The 18,350-nt window shown below is 46.0% G+C and overlaps 1 protein-coding gene across 8 annotated transcripts in view; it reads right to left on the reverse strand.

Moving 5' to 3' along the window:
- Positions 1-11,911, reverse strand: part of ASCC2 (activating signal cointegrator 1 complex subunit 2) — a 40,295-nt gene extending 28,384 nt beyond the window's left edge. For 3 of the 8 annotated variants that reach the window (XM_035017337.1, XM_035017336.1, XM_035017335.1), the window contains exons 1-4: positions 11,818-11,911; positions 7,330-7,427; positions 1,508-1,666; positions 969-1,139 (exon numbers count right to left, since the gene is read on the reverse strand). In XM_035017337.1, the coding sequence (XP_034873228.1) occupies positions 969-1,139; positions 1,508-1,666; positions 7,330-7,410 (411 nt within the window). In that variant the 5' untranslated portion in view covers positions 7,411-7,427; positions 11,818-11,911. Of the gene's footprint in view, positions 1-968; positions 1,140-1,507; positions 1,667-3,967; positions 4,799-7,322; positions 7,428-11,817 lie in introns of those variants that run through there. The other 5 variants (XM_035017339.1, XM_035017338.1, XM_035017340.1 and 2 more) reach the window with 4 other exon arrangements.
- Between the last annotated feature and the right edge of the window lie 6,439 nt (positions 11,912-18,350).

Genomic DNA, 18,350 nt, shown 5'->3' on the forward strand with positions numbered 1-18,350 from the left:
AATAAAATAAAATAAAATAAAATAAAATAAAATAAAATAAAATAAAAGGGGTACCTGGGTGGCTCAGTCAGCTAAGTGCCCAACCCTTGATTTTGGCTCAGGTCATGATCTCAGGGTTGTGAGACTGAGCCCCGTGTTGGGCTCTGTGCTGGGTGTGGAGCCTGCTTAAGATTCTCGCTTTCCCTCTCCCTCTGCCCTCCCCCTCTGCCTCCCCTGCACTCACTCACACGCTCATGCTCGCTCTCTCGCCCTCAAAAGAAAAAAAAAAGATACTCTGGGGGAAAAAATACTCTAGGGGAAAAAAACTCGGGAAGAAAGAAAATAAGATTGGCAAAATAATGATAATTGTTGAAGCTGGGTGATAGGTACATGGGATTCATTATGCTTTTGCATATATTTGAAAATTTCCATACTACAGAAGTTAAAAAAAGAAAAGCAAGATCCTATTGTAAAAATAAATATGCACTCACACACACAAATATACTGAAAGGAAAAAAATTCCCTGAAGGAACATGCACCATAATGGTGGTTATTTTTGGGGAAAGGGATTTTGTGGCGACTTTTACTATCTACAAAATATTTCTGTCATGTTTGAGTTGTTTAAAGACAGCGTTATTTTTAAAACCAGGGGGAGAAAAGCAAAGGTTTTTAAAAAGCACATAAAAGTTCCTTTAACAAATCAGAATCAATGTTTTCACCCTCTGACGCATGAAAAAAGGCAGAGTCACGCGTCACCTGGCAAAGGGCCCTCAGCTCCCATTGATGAAAACACTGGATGTAATGCAGACCCAGTGAATTCACAGATAAGGGGGTGGCCACAGATTGCTTCCCCAAAGGTGGGAATGAAGGCAGAGGGGAGACAAAGAGGAAACGCAATACTTCCAGAGCCTTCCTTCCCAGGGGCAGGAGACTCTGGCACAGAGGTGCTGGGTGTCGGGTGGAGCCCTGTTGTGGGATCAGGGGCTTACTTTGGATTCCTTGTGAGTGGACATGCGGAGGAAAGTGAGGAAAACACTTCGATGGAGGCGCTTCTGCATGTCAACAACCTCAGGGGCCGGGGCCACCCACTCATCGAACTTTCGGGGTACATAGCGCAGATAGGAGTCCAGGCACTTCTGCAGGGTTTCATCGAAGATAACCTATGTCAGACAACAGATCAGAGCGAGGATTTGTCACTGAGGCCCAAGGGCTTGTGGGTGGACTGCGCAGGGGTTCACGGCCTACCAGCCCTGGCCTAAGGCAAACACTCCAACCCCAAGGGCCTAAGGAGGTATGAATGAGCCGAGGGCTAAACACAAGTTTCTAAAAATGACACGCTGGAAGGCGTTGTGTAAACATCATTAAGATTGTGATACAGGACAGAGCAATCCAAACCACAATTTGCTGTTAAGGATCCAGTGTAAGAAGTAGGAAAAAAGCATCTCCTAGGGGGAGAAAAACAACAACAGCAACCAACCAACGGCATGTCATGTGCTTTGTCTTAGTGTTAATTTTGATAGAATGTTACCTGGCACCAGAATTTATCGTGAGGCAAGGCCAGGAGCCAGTCGAGGTCATTGGCTACGAAGGTGGCGCGTTCCAGGTACTCCTCCACTAGGGCGGGAATGTTGTCTTTAGGGGGCGGTTTGTATAACACAAAATACCGGTCTGCCTTCTGCTCGGGGTGCTACGGATCCAAAAACCACGTGTTAACGTGGCAGAGGTTAGTCAGCGAGGGCCCATTTGCCAACCCACAGCAATGACAACACTTGGCTGTTCCAACCAGTGACCCTCCAAGGAGTTTTTAAGCATAAAGAACCAAGTGTCTCTAACAAAGGGGGCTTGGTTGCATCCAGGGAACGCTAGGCAGGCATTAAAAAATATGTGTTTTGGAGGATATTTAATGACATGGGGAAAGGTCAAGGGAAGAGAAAGCAGGACATAAACCTATTTAATATATAATCAGTTTGGGGATCTTTAAAGAAGTATATATTTTTAACCCAGGTTAAAAAAAAACAAAAAACAAAAAACGGCTGGGACTGGGGGGCGGGGAATGCACTAATGCAGTTAACATACCAAAGCTAATAGTGGTTATCTTTGGAGAGGGGAATTATGACTCGAATGTATTTTCCAATTTAAAAAACATATACATGTATTACTTTTTAAGTTATTTTGTAATTATACAAGGGAGACATGCACATCTTTTCTTTCAAAACTTACAACCCTGCAGAGAAGGTGAGTCTTCTGGGACCACACTCCCAGTCCCCACATCCTCCCAGGGGTGACCACTCACCATTAGGTGAGTGTCCTTGCAGACCTTCTCTAGGCTTTTATGGGAAAATATACCCATAGAAGGTATTTTAGATCTCTTTTCACCTTTCTTACATAAATAGTATCATACTGTATGTATCATGCTATATCCTTAGAATCAGGGGAAAAAACCTCGGTAACTTTTTGCTTTTAAAGAAAAGATGCTATGGAGCACTGGGTGTTATGCACAAACAATGAATCATGGAACACTATATCTAAAACTAATGATGTAACGTATGGGGATTAATATAACAATAAAAAAATTTAAAAAGAAGAAAAGATGCTAATCAAGTAATTGCAGGTCTCAGCTTAGAATCAAAAGTTCTCTCTCCCAACCCTTACCTTGCCATGAACAAACCTTACTTTGTTCACCATAAAGAAGAGATGATGAGCTCAGTTTTCTCCTCTGACTACATAAGGGCTGCTTTCTCTGGGGGAAGTGGTAATAGGAGGAAGGCCGGGCAACGTATCAGCAGTTATCAACCATAATCCACCCACTTCCAGGTCTGTCAGTCCAGGGGGACAGGAAAATCATGACTGATTGGTTGGTTTCCTCAAGAACCCCCTATGCCTCCCTACTGCCTGATGCAAGTTTTCAAACTGTGGAGTCTTTGGATCCCACAAGGATTCCTCGGGGGCCCCTATCAGGTGGGTCTTCAGGACCCCTCCCATTGAAATCAGAATTTATACAGTGGGCTTCCAGGGACAAACTTTTTGAAAAAGGGAATCCTGCTGACTGAAACAAGTTCAAAACTACTCTCTAGGACCTAAATTCATCTCCTTGGTTTCCACGCTGCTCCCCTCGTCTTTCCGTTGACACCTCATCTCTTAGGTCACTTCTTAGGCAAGGCTACTCATCGCCTCCTACTCTGACAGACAGACAGACAGACAGACACACACACACACACACACACATCCTGAGATTTGGCCATCCTTGCATTCCTACAAACATTTCCTGGCACGCTGTTGTGTGGTGAGGCACATGGAGAAAACATCTGCATGCTCACAGAGCCTATGCTCCGGAGGGGGAGATGCACATCTAAGCCAGTAAGTGAGCACAAAACAGAGAAAGTGACAGCCCAAACCTGGCAGAGGGATTGTGGGAGGGCCAAAGGTGATTATCTGCACCTGGAGGACAAGGGACAACTTCCCGGGGCAAGCAGCATCTAAGCTGGGCCTTGGAAATGAGAAGGATTTTTTGATGGAAGAAATGGTATATTATGAAGGCATAAAAATGGGCCATGAGAAAAAAGGGCCCAGACTGCATGGGTGGTGGGAAATAGATACGGAGGGAGAGAACACTGGAATGATGATAATAAAGGCCACCACTTAACAAGACCTGCCTTGTGCCGGCTGCTGAGTAGGTATGTCCCACAGCCTATTTTTCATCTATAACTATTTAAAAGGGAGATAGTATTCTTCCCATTTTACAGAGGAGGAAACAAAGAATCAGTAAGGTTCAGGAATTTTGCTAAGGTCACAGGGCTAAGGAGGCAACTGAGGCAGGACTTGAACCAAAGCTTACACTGCAGACTGCTGAATAACCTCCAGTACCCACGTGCTATCCTGGTCTCGCTGCTTAGCCTTCTGATCCCAGCTCTGACCTCACCTACTCCAGGAAGTCTCTCCAACTCCCACCTCTGACCATGTTAGGTGTTCACCTGGGCTCCCCCAATACCTGCACTCTGTGCTTCCCCAACCACAGCACCTGTTGAACTGCGTCAAAAGTACTTTCCAGATCAGTGGCTGCTGCACATGGGGAGAGAAGAAAGGATGGGTCACAGAAGGGCACAAGGAAACTTTCTGGGAGCGGGAGAAATGTTCATTATCTTGATTATGACAGTTTCCTAGGTGTATACTAATGTCAATACCAACCAAGTTGTATACTTTCAATATGTACAGTTTATTGTCTTTCAATCATGCCCCAATAAAGTTATATGAAAAGGAAGGGCATGCCTTCTTTGTTTCCCCTTTAGCCATAGGTCTCTGGAAGCAGTCTGGGCTTTGCTCACAGCATTCCCAGTCCCTAGAACATATCTGGCATCGAGCAGACTCTCCGTATACATTTGCTGGCTGGACAAAGCATGAATGCGGGTCATGAAGGACCAGATCCCACCAAGTTCTTTGAAGGACTGGGGTTTTATGTGTACTGCGCAACTGTCCTCGACTACATAAAGTAGCATTTTTTCACTCTTAGAATTGGAACTAAATAATGCCTATGCAGTTAAGTTGGATAAAATGTATACAGATGTTTCAGATATTACAGGATAAATATATAAATCAAAATTTCCTATATAAAACAATTTGGGAGTTGGGTGGAAATATTTTGAATATTTATTTTTAAAGATGCAGAAGAGGACTTTGTGCACGGTATTTTTGTAAATGCTTTTCAAAATACTTGTCTTTGGTAGTGCTTCTTTTGCTGCCACCAAATTGATAAGATGCTACTGAAATGTTTAAATAAAGAGTTTAAATTTTTAAAAGTGCATGTGATGTTTCCAGTGAAGAATAAACGGTCTATTTCTTTAAAACAAAAACAAAAACAAAAACAAAAACAAAAAAAACCCTCAAGAGTGGGAACTTTATTCTGTAGGTGACAGGAACCGTGGGAGCTTTCAGGGCAGAGACCAGCAGGCCCCAGCTGTATCTTCCACCCTTCGAGCTTGGCTCAGGTCCCAGTTGCTCTGTGAAGCTTTCTGGACATTCTCTGCCCATCAAACCTCTGTTCTGCTGATCTCGCCAAAAAACCATTTTGCCCTGTCCCCTACATGTTCCACTTACATGAGTCTTGTCTTCCTCAACAGCCCATTCACTCACTGTGGCTCAAGACTTTATTTCTTTCGGATTTTCAAGAGCACCAAGTCTGCGCTGTGTGCACAGTAGCTACTCGATAAACATTAGCTCCACCTATCACCCTGCAAAGGCAGCGTGGCGGCTGTCCCTTGGCTAGAGAGCTCCTTGCCCAAAGTTGGGACTAAAGAGACAAATATACAGTGGGTACAAGTCTCTTCAACAAGACCACTCCTTCACCAGGCAGCTGTCTCCCTCAGCTCGTCCCTCTTCCCACCCTATTCTCCATTCGAACCTTCTGCCGCTGTCACTGTTGTCATCATCATCACCATCACTGAGGGCTTACAATGTTCCAGTTACGTGGCTAAGTATGTGTGAGATTTAACACAAAGTTTGTGCTCCTTAACTCAGTGATACTGCTTCTACCCCAAGGGACTGGTGGTTGGGTAGGAGTTGGGCTCTCCAGACTCCAGGACGGGATACTTGGGTCCTCCTGCCAGGTTCATCCTTCGCCCATTGCTCTGCATGGCTAGTGTTTATTCCCCCAGTTCAGGATCCCCCTCCTTCTTAGGAAGCCTTCCCTAGCTGCATCTGCCCTCCCACCAGCCCCAAGACCTCCCTGCCCCACCCACTCCTTCAGTCTTATCAGTGGCCTGGGCTCTGCATTCATGTAGCCGCTTCTAAGACAACGCTGATCACACCGTGGAGGAGCTACTGGTCTGCTTTTCTCTTAGTCCATAGACCCCATAAGGGCAGGAACCATGTCTTTTTTCTCTGTAGCTCCAGGGTCTGTCACAAGGCCTGGTTGGAGTCCTTGACTCATTTACTGAATGTTTCCTGAAAGAAATGCACCTGGCACTGGGAAACCATAATGAAGGGAAGGGACCAGGTTCCTGTTCTCATGGAGGCCACAGCCTAGCAACCCAGGTATTAAGTACACGGGGAAGGACTGAGGTGGAAAATCAGAGTCAACTACTTAAGGATCCGTCTCTCCCAGCCCAACAGAATCTTCTGTGTTAATGGAACTGTTCTATATCTGTGCTGGCAAAATACTGTAGGCACTCACTGCATGGGCTGTTTTAATTTAACTAAAATTAAATTTAAAAATGCAGTTCCTGAAACTATCCACATTTCAAGTGTGCCAAATCCCTATTTGTAGTGAATGACTACTACACTGGGTGGCTACCATGTTGAGCAGAACAGATCTAGATTTTCTGATAAATATCCTTCTCACATAAAAAGGTTATAAAAAAGAAATGGCAGGCTTTATAGCACAAAGGTTAAGGGTATGAGATCCAGGGTCAGTCTACCTGGCTTCCTATTCTGGCTCCCTTAATTTCCTAGTTCTGTGACCTTGAACTTTCAGTTTCCTCATCTGTAAAATGGGAACAATCAAATACCTACTCACGGGGCTTAAACAAGATAATCCAGGTAAAGTGTTTAGAAAGATTTGGCCCAGAGCAAGTGCTCTATAAATGTTAAGTCCTACTATCAGAGAGGAGTTAGGAAGTAATAAGAAGCCATCCAGAAAGCAGGAAATCCAACACCAAGCTCTTGTTTCCCACGACTTTACTCAAGCCCCCCTAGAAAATACTTCCTCCCACCTTGCTCAAGTAAGCTCATATTCTTGGGAAAATGGTAAGTGGGTGTGGGGACTGCAGTCCCCACCTCTGTCTCCTTCAGCCTGGCACCTCTCCGCAGCCCTAATCTCACTCTGCAGCTGGTAATCAGCACGCTCACAGCCTCCTTATTTTTCAGTCTCCCAAGCCCTGCAGAGTTGGTATGTGGCAGGTGGCGCTTCTTAGCCCTTTGTGATAAAAGGCAGCCTGACCCCTGAAACTGGTGTTCCCCCTGAAGTGTGGATAGCAGGGGCGATAGCTCCAAAAAAGGCCTACCTGAAACCTGAACGCTTCCCGCAGGGTCAAATCCCCAAACCTGGCTTTGGGCTGGATCTTTTTCTAGGCCAGCTCAGGTTGAGTCCCAACCGCCATCAGACTCTGATTCAAAATGAAATGCTTTGGGGGCAAGGTATGGGGTGGCAACATGGAAAATACTACTCAAATTCGAGCTGCTGCTCAGAAAGGAAACTTCTGCACTGGGCCTGGAAGGACCTAGTAGTGTCCCAGCTACTGAATTACTGACTGTGGCCCTTGGGTCATTCTCGGAACAGATAAAGGAGGAATTTGCTTTTTGCTTCTGAAATTGCAAGAATGATAATATCAGGCTGAACGGCCTCAAGGTACCGCTCACCAGCGCTGGTGAAGTCCTCAGTTTTCCTGTCTTCAGGTCCGTGTGGGTGATCTGGAGTTGGTCCAAGGGCAGAGCTGGCATTGTGCTGCGTGACCCTCCTGAAAGGAATATGGATGGGAAGAAGAGAGCAGACACATAGGCTCCTGGTGGCAGGGGCCGGCCCTGGAACTGATGCCAGAGCCAGGAGAGAAGCTTCACCCTCTGGCCTCAGGAGGCTCCTGACTTGAGCCTCAAAGGCCTGGTGCCTGCACCTACTAATCCAGACGGAGCTGACTTTTCTGCCTAAAGCAAGAGCTCTCAACTGAGGAGGAAGACACTTGCCAGGTGACTCCTGAAACATTCCCACCCTCTTTGTGAAGTACTGGCTAAAAGGACCTAGATGATCTTTATTAGGGCTCCAGCTCTATGCCCTCCTTGGCCTGTGAGCTCTCTGAAGACAGTGCCTGGGCTCTCCTTCTCTTGCTATCTTTTCCGTGACCAGCACAGGCCTGGTACAGAGTTGGCCTCGTCAACTGTTTGATGAGTGACTCAATATAAGGACACTTTTCTTATAATTCTATGCAGATCTGCAGTCTATTTTTTTAGTTTTTAATTTTTTATTTAACAGAGATAGACCGTGTAAGTAGGCAGAGCGGCAGACAGAGGGAGAGGGAGAAGCAGCCTCTCCGCCAAGCAGGGAGCCCGATGCGGGGCTCAATCCCAGGACCCTGGGATCATGACCTGAGCCGAAGGCAGCCGCTTAACCGACTGAGCCACCCAGGCGCCCCAGCAGATCTGCAGTCTTTTCAGGGATGGAGGGATGGGCCTTTCCTCACTTGTAGAGGGTTTTAAGATTTTACAACCTCCCTAGGCTCCAGGGAATAAGGACGTGGATGAACAGAAGGACCAGAGAGGATGAGAGAATTCACAGAAACTCGCCAGTGTGAGCTCTTTTCTGCAGAGGCCCAAGCCTGCCTCTGAGTCAGTGAGTGGCAGACGCCATGTCTCTTGTCTTCCCATCCAATGTTCTTTCCATGATTCTACTTGGCCTGCCCCACAGAAGGGACATGCATATTGGCTGGATCACGGAATGGAAGTGAAGTAGGCCCCTTAGATGCCATATAAGGCCATATAAGGCCAACACAGTCTCAATGACACAGTCTCAATGACAACACAAAGACATATTGAGGCTGGGATGAGGAAACCATCCGTCACCTTCTGAGAACCTCACAGATAAGCTGAGGGGCATGGTCAGCCATGAGTTATGGGATGTCCCATATCTCAGATATTAGGCCAGGCCCTAGTGTTATTAAGACAGAGTGATAATTCAGGGTCTCTGCCCCACAGGAGCTTATGGCCCAATAATTACAACGATAATGGCAGCAGCAGGAACATACTTGTCATGTGCTGGTGCTTTCCCTAGGGCTTTTCTCAGCATCAACTAGCTTTGCATATATTAATGCTCAGGACAACTCTAAAGTTAGGCCTATTTTTATCTCCATTTTATCAGTGAGGAAATAGAGACTCAGAGAAGATAACAAACTCGCCCTAGGACTCAGTTATAGTTGGTGAAGCTGGCCGGCTCTTAACCATTCGCTGTACTGAGTCTAGTGTACTTGAGCTTGCAGGGGGTATTGCTGTCAAGAAAGCATTTCTGGGGAACCTAAATGATCAGGAGAGCCTGAATTGAGTCCTGATAGTGGAGATTAGCCAGGAAGGAGGGTGCTGCAGGCCGGGGAAACAGTAGGAGCAAAGGTAAGGAGGTAGGAAGCAGCTTGGTACACAAGGAACCTTAGTTCATGGGCTGTTTTTTTGTTTGTTTTTTAAGATTTTATTTATTTATTTGACAGAAAGAGAGAGAGCACAAGTAGGCAGAGTGGCAGGCAGAGGGAGAGGGAGAAGCAGGCTCTCTGCTGAGCAGGGAGCCGGACGTGGGGCTCGATCCCAGGACCCCAGGATCATGACCTGAGCTGAAGGCAGCCGCTTAACCGGCTGAGCCACCCAGGCACCCCAGTTCATGGGCTGTTTTAAAGACTGTGAAGATATCCATTCTAGAGGATGTAAAAGAGACAGGACCACTCTCTCTAGTCCTCAAGACCTGTTCCAGCTCTAGGATCTCCATGAGTCAGACATGTGGTCCCTGCACACGTGAGGTGGCCTCAAAAAAAAATCATAAGGTGCGAAGTAATGAAAGGGGCTTAGCTGAGTTTTCACCTTTCAGCTTTCCAAAACGTAGATAATATACACATGTTGCACAGACGTTACTTCTAATCAAGTTACTGTCGTACTAGCCTCTCACAACAACCTAGTTACAGACAACAGGGACGATTACGCTCAGATGTCCAAAGAGGGGCTCTGATTTGCTCAAGGCAGATACATTAGTAACCAAGTTGAAACTGAAGCCCAGCCCTTCTGCCTTGGCACCTGGATCTTTTGTGCTGAACAGACTAAAAATACTTCTTTCCTAACCCCCCAGTGATGCTGGGAGGGCAGCTGAAAACACCAGGGGTCTGCTTGCCAGTCCAGAAGTCTAAATGACTCACAGGCACAGTTCTTTTCACGTTCACCTGCCAAAGACGGTGTGTGGGAGTGTCCAATGTAGGGACCTAGGTTGGGGAAAGAGCCATAGTAGGTAGTGGCTCTTCATCCTTTAACTTCTAGGCCCTGGAGGCCAGGCCTAGACAGGTAGAGACAGCATCTGATTTCAGAAGAAATCCACTCCTACAAGCCAGTGCCGGTAAAGGCAGTTCAGACTCAGGCTGGTGTGGTGGTTAAAAGCTTTATAGTTCTGCAGCCTGGATTCATATTCCGGCTCCACCTTTTCCTACCCACGTTTGAGACCTGGAGACAGTTCCTTAAACTCTCTAAGCCTTGATTTCCTCATCTGTAAAACTGAGATGTGAGAAGTAATCAATGCTAAGTGTTCAACACAGCAGTTGGCATGTAATAAACACTCAATAAAGTTTACTTGTGATTACAAGTCCCAACCATAGGCACAACACTTTGGACTTCCTCATTTACTCAGAAAAGGCTGACTGAATATGTTCTGGGTCCTGGGCATGTAAATGACTATCATTCAGTGTGATCAGAGCTGTAACAGGAAATTTTCAAAACAAGCACAAGAGAGAAAGGGAGGATGTCTCCGAGAAGTTGACCCATAACCTGGTTGTTGAAGGACAGGGGGAAAGGATGGGGAGGAAGGGCATTCCAAGCGAAGAGCAAGTGTGAACACAGGCTCAGAACCAGTGGCTTTGAAAGAAGAGGGAGACATTTGGTATGGCTGAAAACACAAGGTTAGGTAGGGGATGATGGAAGTTGAGAGAGGAGGTTAGATAGGAAAGATGAAGACATTTTAAAAAAGAGCCTCCAATGTGATGCTAAAGATTTTGGCCTTTCATCTAAAGGCAGTGAGGAGTCATTTAAGTAGAAAAGAGATATAATCAGAAAGAAAAGACAATAACCCGGTGGCAGAGAGACTGCCTATGAACCACTGGAGAGCAAAGACCATGTTAATAATTTCATTCAGCCATTCAAAAAGTTTTTGAGCACCTACTATGTGCCAGGCACTGAAGCCTGAAGAATACCAAAGTGGGCAAATAACAGATTTGGTCCTGCCCTTCACAGAGTTTACAGTCTTTATGCAAAAGACAGATATGAATCAAATAGCCATACAAACTAATAAAATACCACGACGTATGCTATATAGATCAGGCACATGGGGCTGTGACAGCATTTAACAGAGAACAGACTTGAGGGAGGGAGCATGTCAAGGAAGATCCGAGTTTTCATCTAAAGTATGGGTAGAAATTAACTAGGCGAAGATGAGACTCTAAGTTCCAAAAGGAAAAGGACATTGATCGTGATGAAATCTGTGCCCACCCCTGCATCCTTCATGCCAAGCAGGGCAGCAGAAGCCCAAACTTAAAAAAGGGCTTTCTTTAGAAGGTGAGCTTGGTGCAAGCACCAATTACAATAAGGCCTGGGAGCGTCTCCAGGGCAAATACTGCCTCAGTTTCTCTGACTGCCATCACCCTTCAATATTACTTTCCTCAGAGGCCTTCCCAGACTGCCCAATCTAAAGTATTCACTCCGCAGTTACTGTCATATCTTTAATTATCTTGTGCCTTTATTTGTCGTTGACTGTCTCCTCCCACTGGACTGTATGCTCCATAAGGGAGGGTGCTTATCTGTCTTGCTGTTTGTATCCCCAGTGCCTAGATCTGTGGCTGACACGTAGGAAGCGATGGACATATATTTGTTGAACGAATGAATGAACTCCAAGGAAACTGAAACCCGGAGTGAGGGTAGGAGGACTGTGACTCATCACTCTGGGGCTGAGCCTCGAACCCGAGAGTCCCGGCTCTAGCGGCCTGGCCTCAGGGGCGACTCACGGGAGCGTCAGTCTCGGCCCCGCCAGGCAGATGGGGAGGCTCGTGGCCGCCTGAGGCATGGCCGCGGCTCGTCCCACACCCGATGCCCCCATTCGGCAGGGCCCAGCCACGCACTCACCTCGGCGGCTCCACTACCGGCGCTGTGCCGCCGCCACAGCCACCGCTGCCGCCGCCGCCGCTGCCGCGGTCCACGGTGACAGCTCCCAATGAGCCGGCACTTCCGGGGTCAAACGGCGATTCCGCAGGCGCAGACAGGAAGCCTCGGCGGGCCCCGCCCCCGGTGCCAACTGCCGCCGGGAAAACGGGCCAGTGGCCACGCCCCCAGACTTAAGACTCCGCCCCCACATGGAACAGGCCGGACTATAACCACGCCCCCTTCCCCCTGCTATCTTCCAGAGATTCCACCTCTTGGAAAATCCAAGTATTGTACCTGGTCTTTCAGGATCTCAGGCTTCCATCTCCTTCCTAACCTTCTCAGTCATCGTTTTACACATTTAATCCAAAAGAGTAGTTTTAACAAGTTAGAAGCATGAACATGATGTTGAGCAAAAGAAAGCGAAGTAGTACAGACTACAATTTTGTTTATAGGAAGTTCTAGAACAGGCAAAACTAGTGAGTGGTGATGGGTTAGAATGGTGGTTACCTCTGGGGCTGGTGACTGGAAGGGGCCACAAGTGAGACTGGGACATTCTATGTCTTCATCTTGGGTAGCTACATAGATGTGTTCAATTTGGAAAAGTCATCAAATTGTACACCTATGAGTTGTACACATTTCTGTGTGTATGCAATACAAAAGCGTTTTGTTTTTTGTTTTAAATCAAGAAGGCTGTGCTATGCTATCTTTCTTTTTTTTCAAGATTTTATTCATTTGACAGAGAGAGAGAGAGCACACAAGCAGGGGGAGCGGCAGACAGAGGGAGAAGCAGGCTCCCCACTCAGCAGGGAGCCCAATGTGGGGCTCAGTCCCGGGAGCTTGGGATCATGACCTGAGCTGAAGGCAGACACTCAAGCGACTGAGCCACCCAGGCTCCCCATGTGGTATAATTATCTTAAAAGCAAAATGCACATTTTCCACAGAATGTCTTAGGTGGTATAGAGTTGGTATTTCCCAAGTCCAGCTGTGCATCAGAATCATCACAGAAAGCTAGTTAAAAGTACACAACCCTGGGGCGCCTGGGTGGCTCAGTCGTTAAGCGTCTGCCTTCAGCTCAGGTCATGATCCCAGGGTCCTGGGATTGAGCCCCACATCGGGCTCCCCGGTCCGGAGGAAGCCTGCTTCTCCCCGTCCCACTCTTCCTGCTTGTGTTCCCTCTCTCGCTGTGTCTCTCTCTGTCAAATAAACAAAATCTTAAAAAAAAAAAAAAGTACACAACCCTGGCTTCATCTCAGTGCCTAGCACACAGTAAGAACTCAAAACCCATCACCGCCAGGGCACCTGGGTGGCTCAGTCAGTTAAGCATCTGCCTTTGGCTCAGGTCATGATCCATGATCCCAGCGTCCTGGGATCAAGCCCCAAATTGGGCTCCTTGCTCAGCGGGAGCCTGCTTCTCCCTCTGCCTCTGCCTGCCGCTCCCCCTGCTTGCGCGCTCTCTCTCTCTGTCAAATAAATAAAATCTTAAAAAAAAAAAAAAAGAATTATAGGGGATGCCTGGCTGGCTCAGTTGGTAGAGCATGTGACTCTTGATCTTGGGGTCGTAAGTTTGAGGCCCATTTTGGGTGTAGAGTACTTAAAAATAAAATCTTAGAAAAAAAAAAAGAATTGTAAGAGACAAAAACTAATATTATCCCATTTTATAGAGAGGTTTAGAGACCAAACCAGGGTCACAAAGCTTGTAAGTTGATGGACTGGGGATTTGAACCCAGCTTTGTCTAGCTCCAGAGTTTGCCCTCATAACTTCTCTACCAAGGGCTTGCCTAAGTTCCGGGTTCTCAAGTCCAGGAAGAATTCTGTGGCCAAATGCTGCAAACTGTGTCAGAACAGTGGGTGCTTCCCTTATTGGCGTCATTTTTCAGGCAAAATTGATCATCTACTGATATGGAAGTGTCACCAGCCTGACCCAGGAACTCAGGAAATTTCTAGTAGAAGCTAGAAAGCTGCTTCACTGTCCATTTTACCTTTTAGGAACTAAACTCCTAGCTGCTTCTGCCTGTCTACCTTACTTTTTAGAAACAAACTAACAAACTGCCAGAACAGAAAAAGAAACATCTGAGGAAGATGCCTGCAGAGATGAATCAGAAAGTGCTAGAAATGTCCAACAGTTACCTCAGTCTCCTTGTAATGTTGAAATCCCCTTTTGAATATTCGTCCCAAGGACCCTGCTTTCCCTTGTTTGGAGAGTCACGGCTTTGGAAATTATTCCCCATAATCTTATTTGTACAAATAAAGATGACATGTATGGCAACTCCATCTGATGTAGTCTGTCTTATAACTCACCAAGGAGTAGACCCACTTCGGTCTGGTAACAGAAGGGGCAGAAAAGTTGCCAGAAACTCCATGTTTTTTCCCTCTGGCACCACACACATTGGGCACACAGGAAATATAATCTGTATTTTGGTGATTGGTTGGAAGGAAATCGTGAGTAGCAGCCTTTGGCGCAGAGAAAACTTAAAATAAGACTTCTGGCAGAAATGTATGGGCGAGTTTCATCTTTCCTTATGGGTATTAATATCACCAAGGTTTTGGAGCTAAATAACAGAACTGTAAAAAGACAAATCAGCCAATAAGACAACTAGCTTCTCCAAATGTGTTTCAGTTTCCTCAACTGTTAAAAGGGGTCATTAATGGGTGCCTGGGTGGCTCAGTTGGTTAAGCGACTGCCTTCGGCTCAGGTCATGATCCCGGAGTCCCAGGATCGAGTCCCACATCGGGTTCCCTGCTCAGCAGGGAGTCTGCTTCTCCCTCTGACCCTCCCCCCTCTCATGTGCTCTCTGTCTCTCTCATTCTGTCTCAAATAAATAAATAAAATCTTAAAAAAAAAAAAGGGGGTCATTAATACCCACTTCATGATCATCAGGAGGTTTAATGAGATAATATAGACAATGCCGGGCACATGATAGGTGCTCCAGAAATTTATTGGAGAGGAAGGAAGGAAGGAGATTCCCTATTGGTTGGAGTGTCAACCCTTATATTTCCTTTATCTCTGTTTTCTCTTCTTTGGCAGAAGAGATTAATAAGGAATGTGAACTTCCAAAGGAGACATCTTTGTCTAAGCTAACATATGTCCAACTGAAATTAAATTAAAAAGCCATTTTAACAGCAGAAGCCTTAAGTTATACATTAGTCACACAATATGGAGGAATTGCGGGCTTCAATTCTCTAGATGAAAAGAAAAACAACAAATAGTTTACTTTAAGAGCAAATATTTAGGTTGACAATGAAAGTGAATTGTCTGTGGTGCCCATAACCAATCAAGTCTAGGGATAACTTGGGAGGAAAACTGTCAGTAGTTGGAGCTGGAAAATCTGCATAGGAATATCTGGGCCTGAATCCCCCTGGCCCCGATGCTCAGAGCCACCTAAAATGAAATAGTGTCATCTTAGTGCTTCACTCTTCCAGCAAGTATGTGTCCATGGAGAACCCATTGTTGGGTTCTGTTGTGTGGTTCACCCAGTGTTCATTTCCTCTGTTCACCTTCCCACTAACAGCAATGTGATTACTCCTAAGGGAATCATTCCTTCCGCTTCAGTCCACATGGAGTAGGACTGATTCCTTACCCAAAGTTGAGGGATAAGTAATTTCGTTAGTTATGTCTGCTGTTCAACAAATCACCCCAAAACTCAGTGACTTAAGGCAATAATAATCATGGGGGTGCCTGGCTGGCTCAGTCAGAAGAGCACGTGACTCTTGATCTCAGAGTCATGAGTTTGAGCCCCATGTTGGGTATGGAGACTAAAAAAAAAGGAAATTAAGAAAACACTTCTATTTACAATAGCATCAAAAAGAATAAAATACTGGGGCGCCTGGGTGGCTCACTTGGATAAGCATCCAACTCTTGATTTTGGCCCAGGTCATGATCTCAAGGTTGTGAGATCCAGCCCTGTGTCAAGCTCACGCTGGGCGTGGAGGCTGCTTAAGATTTTCTCTCTCCTTGGGGCGCCTAGGTGGTGCAGTCAGTTAAGTGCCCGACTCTTGATTTCGGCCCAGGTCATGATCTCAGGGTTCTGGGATCAAGCCCTGCATCAAGCTCCATGCTTAGTGGGGAGTCGGCTTGAGATTCTCTCTCTCCGTATCCCTCTGCCCCTCTCCCCGCTTGCATGTGCTCTCTCACTCTCTCATAAATAAATAAATAAATAAATAAATAAATAAATAAATAAATAAAATCTTAAAAAAAAAAAAAAGAAGCAGCAGCAAAACCTCTATGACCTAGCCTGGGAAGTCACATGGAATCACTTCAGTTGTATTTCTATTGTTCACATAACCTTGGTTTAGTGTAGGAGGGGACCATATAAGGGCATGAGTATCTGAAGGCAAGGTCACTGAGGGCCATTTCAGAAACTGGCCATCGCATCCATCTCAGATGAGCCTAGCCAATAGGCAATTCCCAAGTCCACAGACACAGTGATTGGCTCAAGAATGGATACATGAGGGGCCCCTGGGTGGCTCAGTCGTTAAGCGTCTGCCTTCAGCTCAGGTCATGACCCCAGGGTCCTGGGATCGAGTCCCGCATCGGGCTCCCTGCTCAGCGGGAAGCCTGCTTCTCTGTCTCCCACTCCCCCTGCTTGTGTTCCCTCTCTCGCTATCTCTCTCTCTCTGTCAAATAAATAAATAAAATCTTAAAAAAAAAAAAAAAGAATGGATACATGAGGAGTGCCTGGGTGGCTCAGTCATTAAGCGTCTGCCTTCGGCTCAGGTCATGATCCCAGGGTCCTGGGATCGAGCCCTGCATCGGGCTCCCTGCTTGGCGGGAAGCCTGCTTCTCCCTCTCTCGCTCCCCTTGCTTGTGTTCCCTCTCGCTGTGTCTTTCTCTGTCAAATAAATAAATAAATAAAATCTTTAAAAAAAAAAAAAAGAATGCATACACGATTCACACCTATCCAACGATACCTAATTCTGGGATCTTTGTTGGAGTCAAAGTGATAGAAAACTCTCTTTCTGATGAGATTGATAGCAGTAAGAAAGAACTAAGCCTAGAGCTGCCAGAAGCCACTACCTGGAACTTAAGAATGAAGCCACGATAAAGGATGTGGAGCTGGGAAAAGAAATGGCAAGCGGGGGAGGGGAGGATGAAAGAGCCTGATGATATCGTTTTTTTTGTTGTTTTTTTTTTTTTAAGATTTTATTTATTTATTTGAGACAGAGAGAATGAGAGAGAGAGCACATGAGACGGGGGAGGGTCAGAGGGAGAAGCAGGCTCCCTGCCGAGCAGGGAGCCCGATGCGGGACTCGATCCCGGGACTCCAGGATCATGACCTAAGCCGAAGGCAGTTGCTTAACCAACTGAGCCACCCAGGCGCCCCTGATGATATCGTTTGATCCCCGGATCCAGGTGCACCTGAATCCAGATTCCCCAGACTTTTCTCATTCCTGCTTTCCATAAGCCATTTTGAGTTGGGCTTCCATTCTATACGACTTCTAGATGCAGAGTCCTTCTTGTGTCTAGTTCATTAGCTTTTTCCGAAGATTATGACTGGCACCCACTGGGACAAGAAGGATAAGGTTACTCGTTAACTGTTCAAGCTTAGGAGTTGCTGGCATTACAAGTCACGGCATAGTGATGAGAAGTCAGCTTGTGGATTGACCAGGTACACTTTGGGTGTGCACCGCCAAGCGTGTTCAGGAGTAAAGCAAGATAAGAAGAAGTGGGGAATAAATTGGTGGTGGAGCCTGAAGACCTGGTTTGTGGCACCTACTCACTGAGCAACTTTGGACAAGCTGCTTAGCTTTTCTGACCCCCCATTTCCTTATCTACATAACAGAAATAGTAATACTTGTTCAACCTACTATGTCCACTCAGCAAATATTTATTGAGGTCTTACGATGCGCCAGGTACTGTCAACAAAGCAACAGAAAAAACTCAGTTCTAGCTTTCAAGGTTTTCACAGTCTCATCAGAAGTGTGAGTAAGACAGGGGGCACCTGGCGGGCTCAGTCAGTAGAGCATGCGACTCTTGATCTCCGGGTTGTGGGTTTGAGCCCCATGCTGGGTGTAGAGATTACTTGAAGATAAAATCTTTTAAAAAAAAGAAGTATGAATAAAACATGAAATGCAACATGGTTTGAGGTAGGTGTACATAGTGTGAGACATATACATGGTTATTTTGAGGTCATAAGGGAGAAAGCATTTCAGATGGTGGGATCTGCATGGACTTTCTGAAGAGGATGCTATTTAATCTGAATTTTCAGGGAGTGTGTGAACTTACAGGTTGGAAGAGAGTAACAGGCAAAGAGCACAGCCTGAGAAAGGACCTAGAGGTATAAAAAAGAATGGGCTGTTTGATAAATTGCAAGTAGACATGTATAGTTTGAATCTCAGGGTTTGAGGGTATCCTAAAGAAAGACCAGATTATAAAGGGCTCTGTGGACCATGCTAAGGAGTTTGTACTTCCTCCTGTCAATGGTGGGGAAGGCCCTGAAAGGTCTGAATAGAATTGAGGAATTTCACAAATTTATTTTATTTTATTTTATTTTATTTTATTTTATTTTATTTTATTT

This window comes from Mirounga leonina, unplaced genomic scaffold (genome assembly GCF_011800145.1).
Source record: "Mirounga leonina isolate KUSES-001 unplaced genomic scaffold, KU_Mleo_1.0 Mir_171, whole genome shotgun sequence".
NCBI lineage: Eukaryota > Metazoa > Chordata > Mammalia > Carnivora > Phocidae > Mirounga > Mirounga leonina.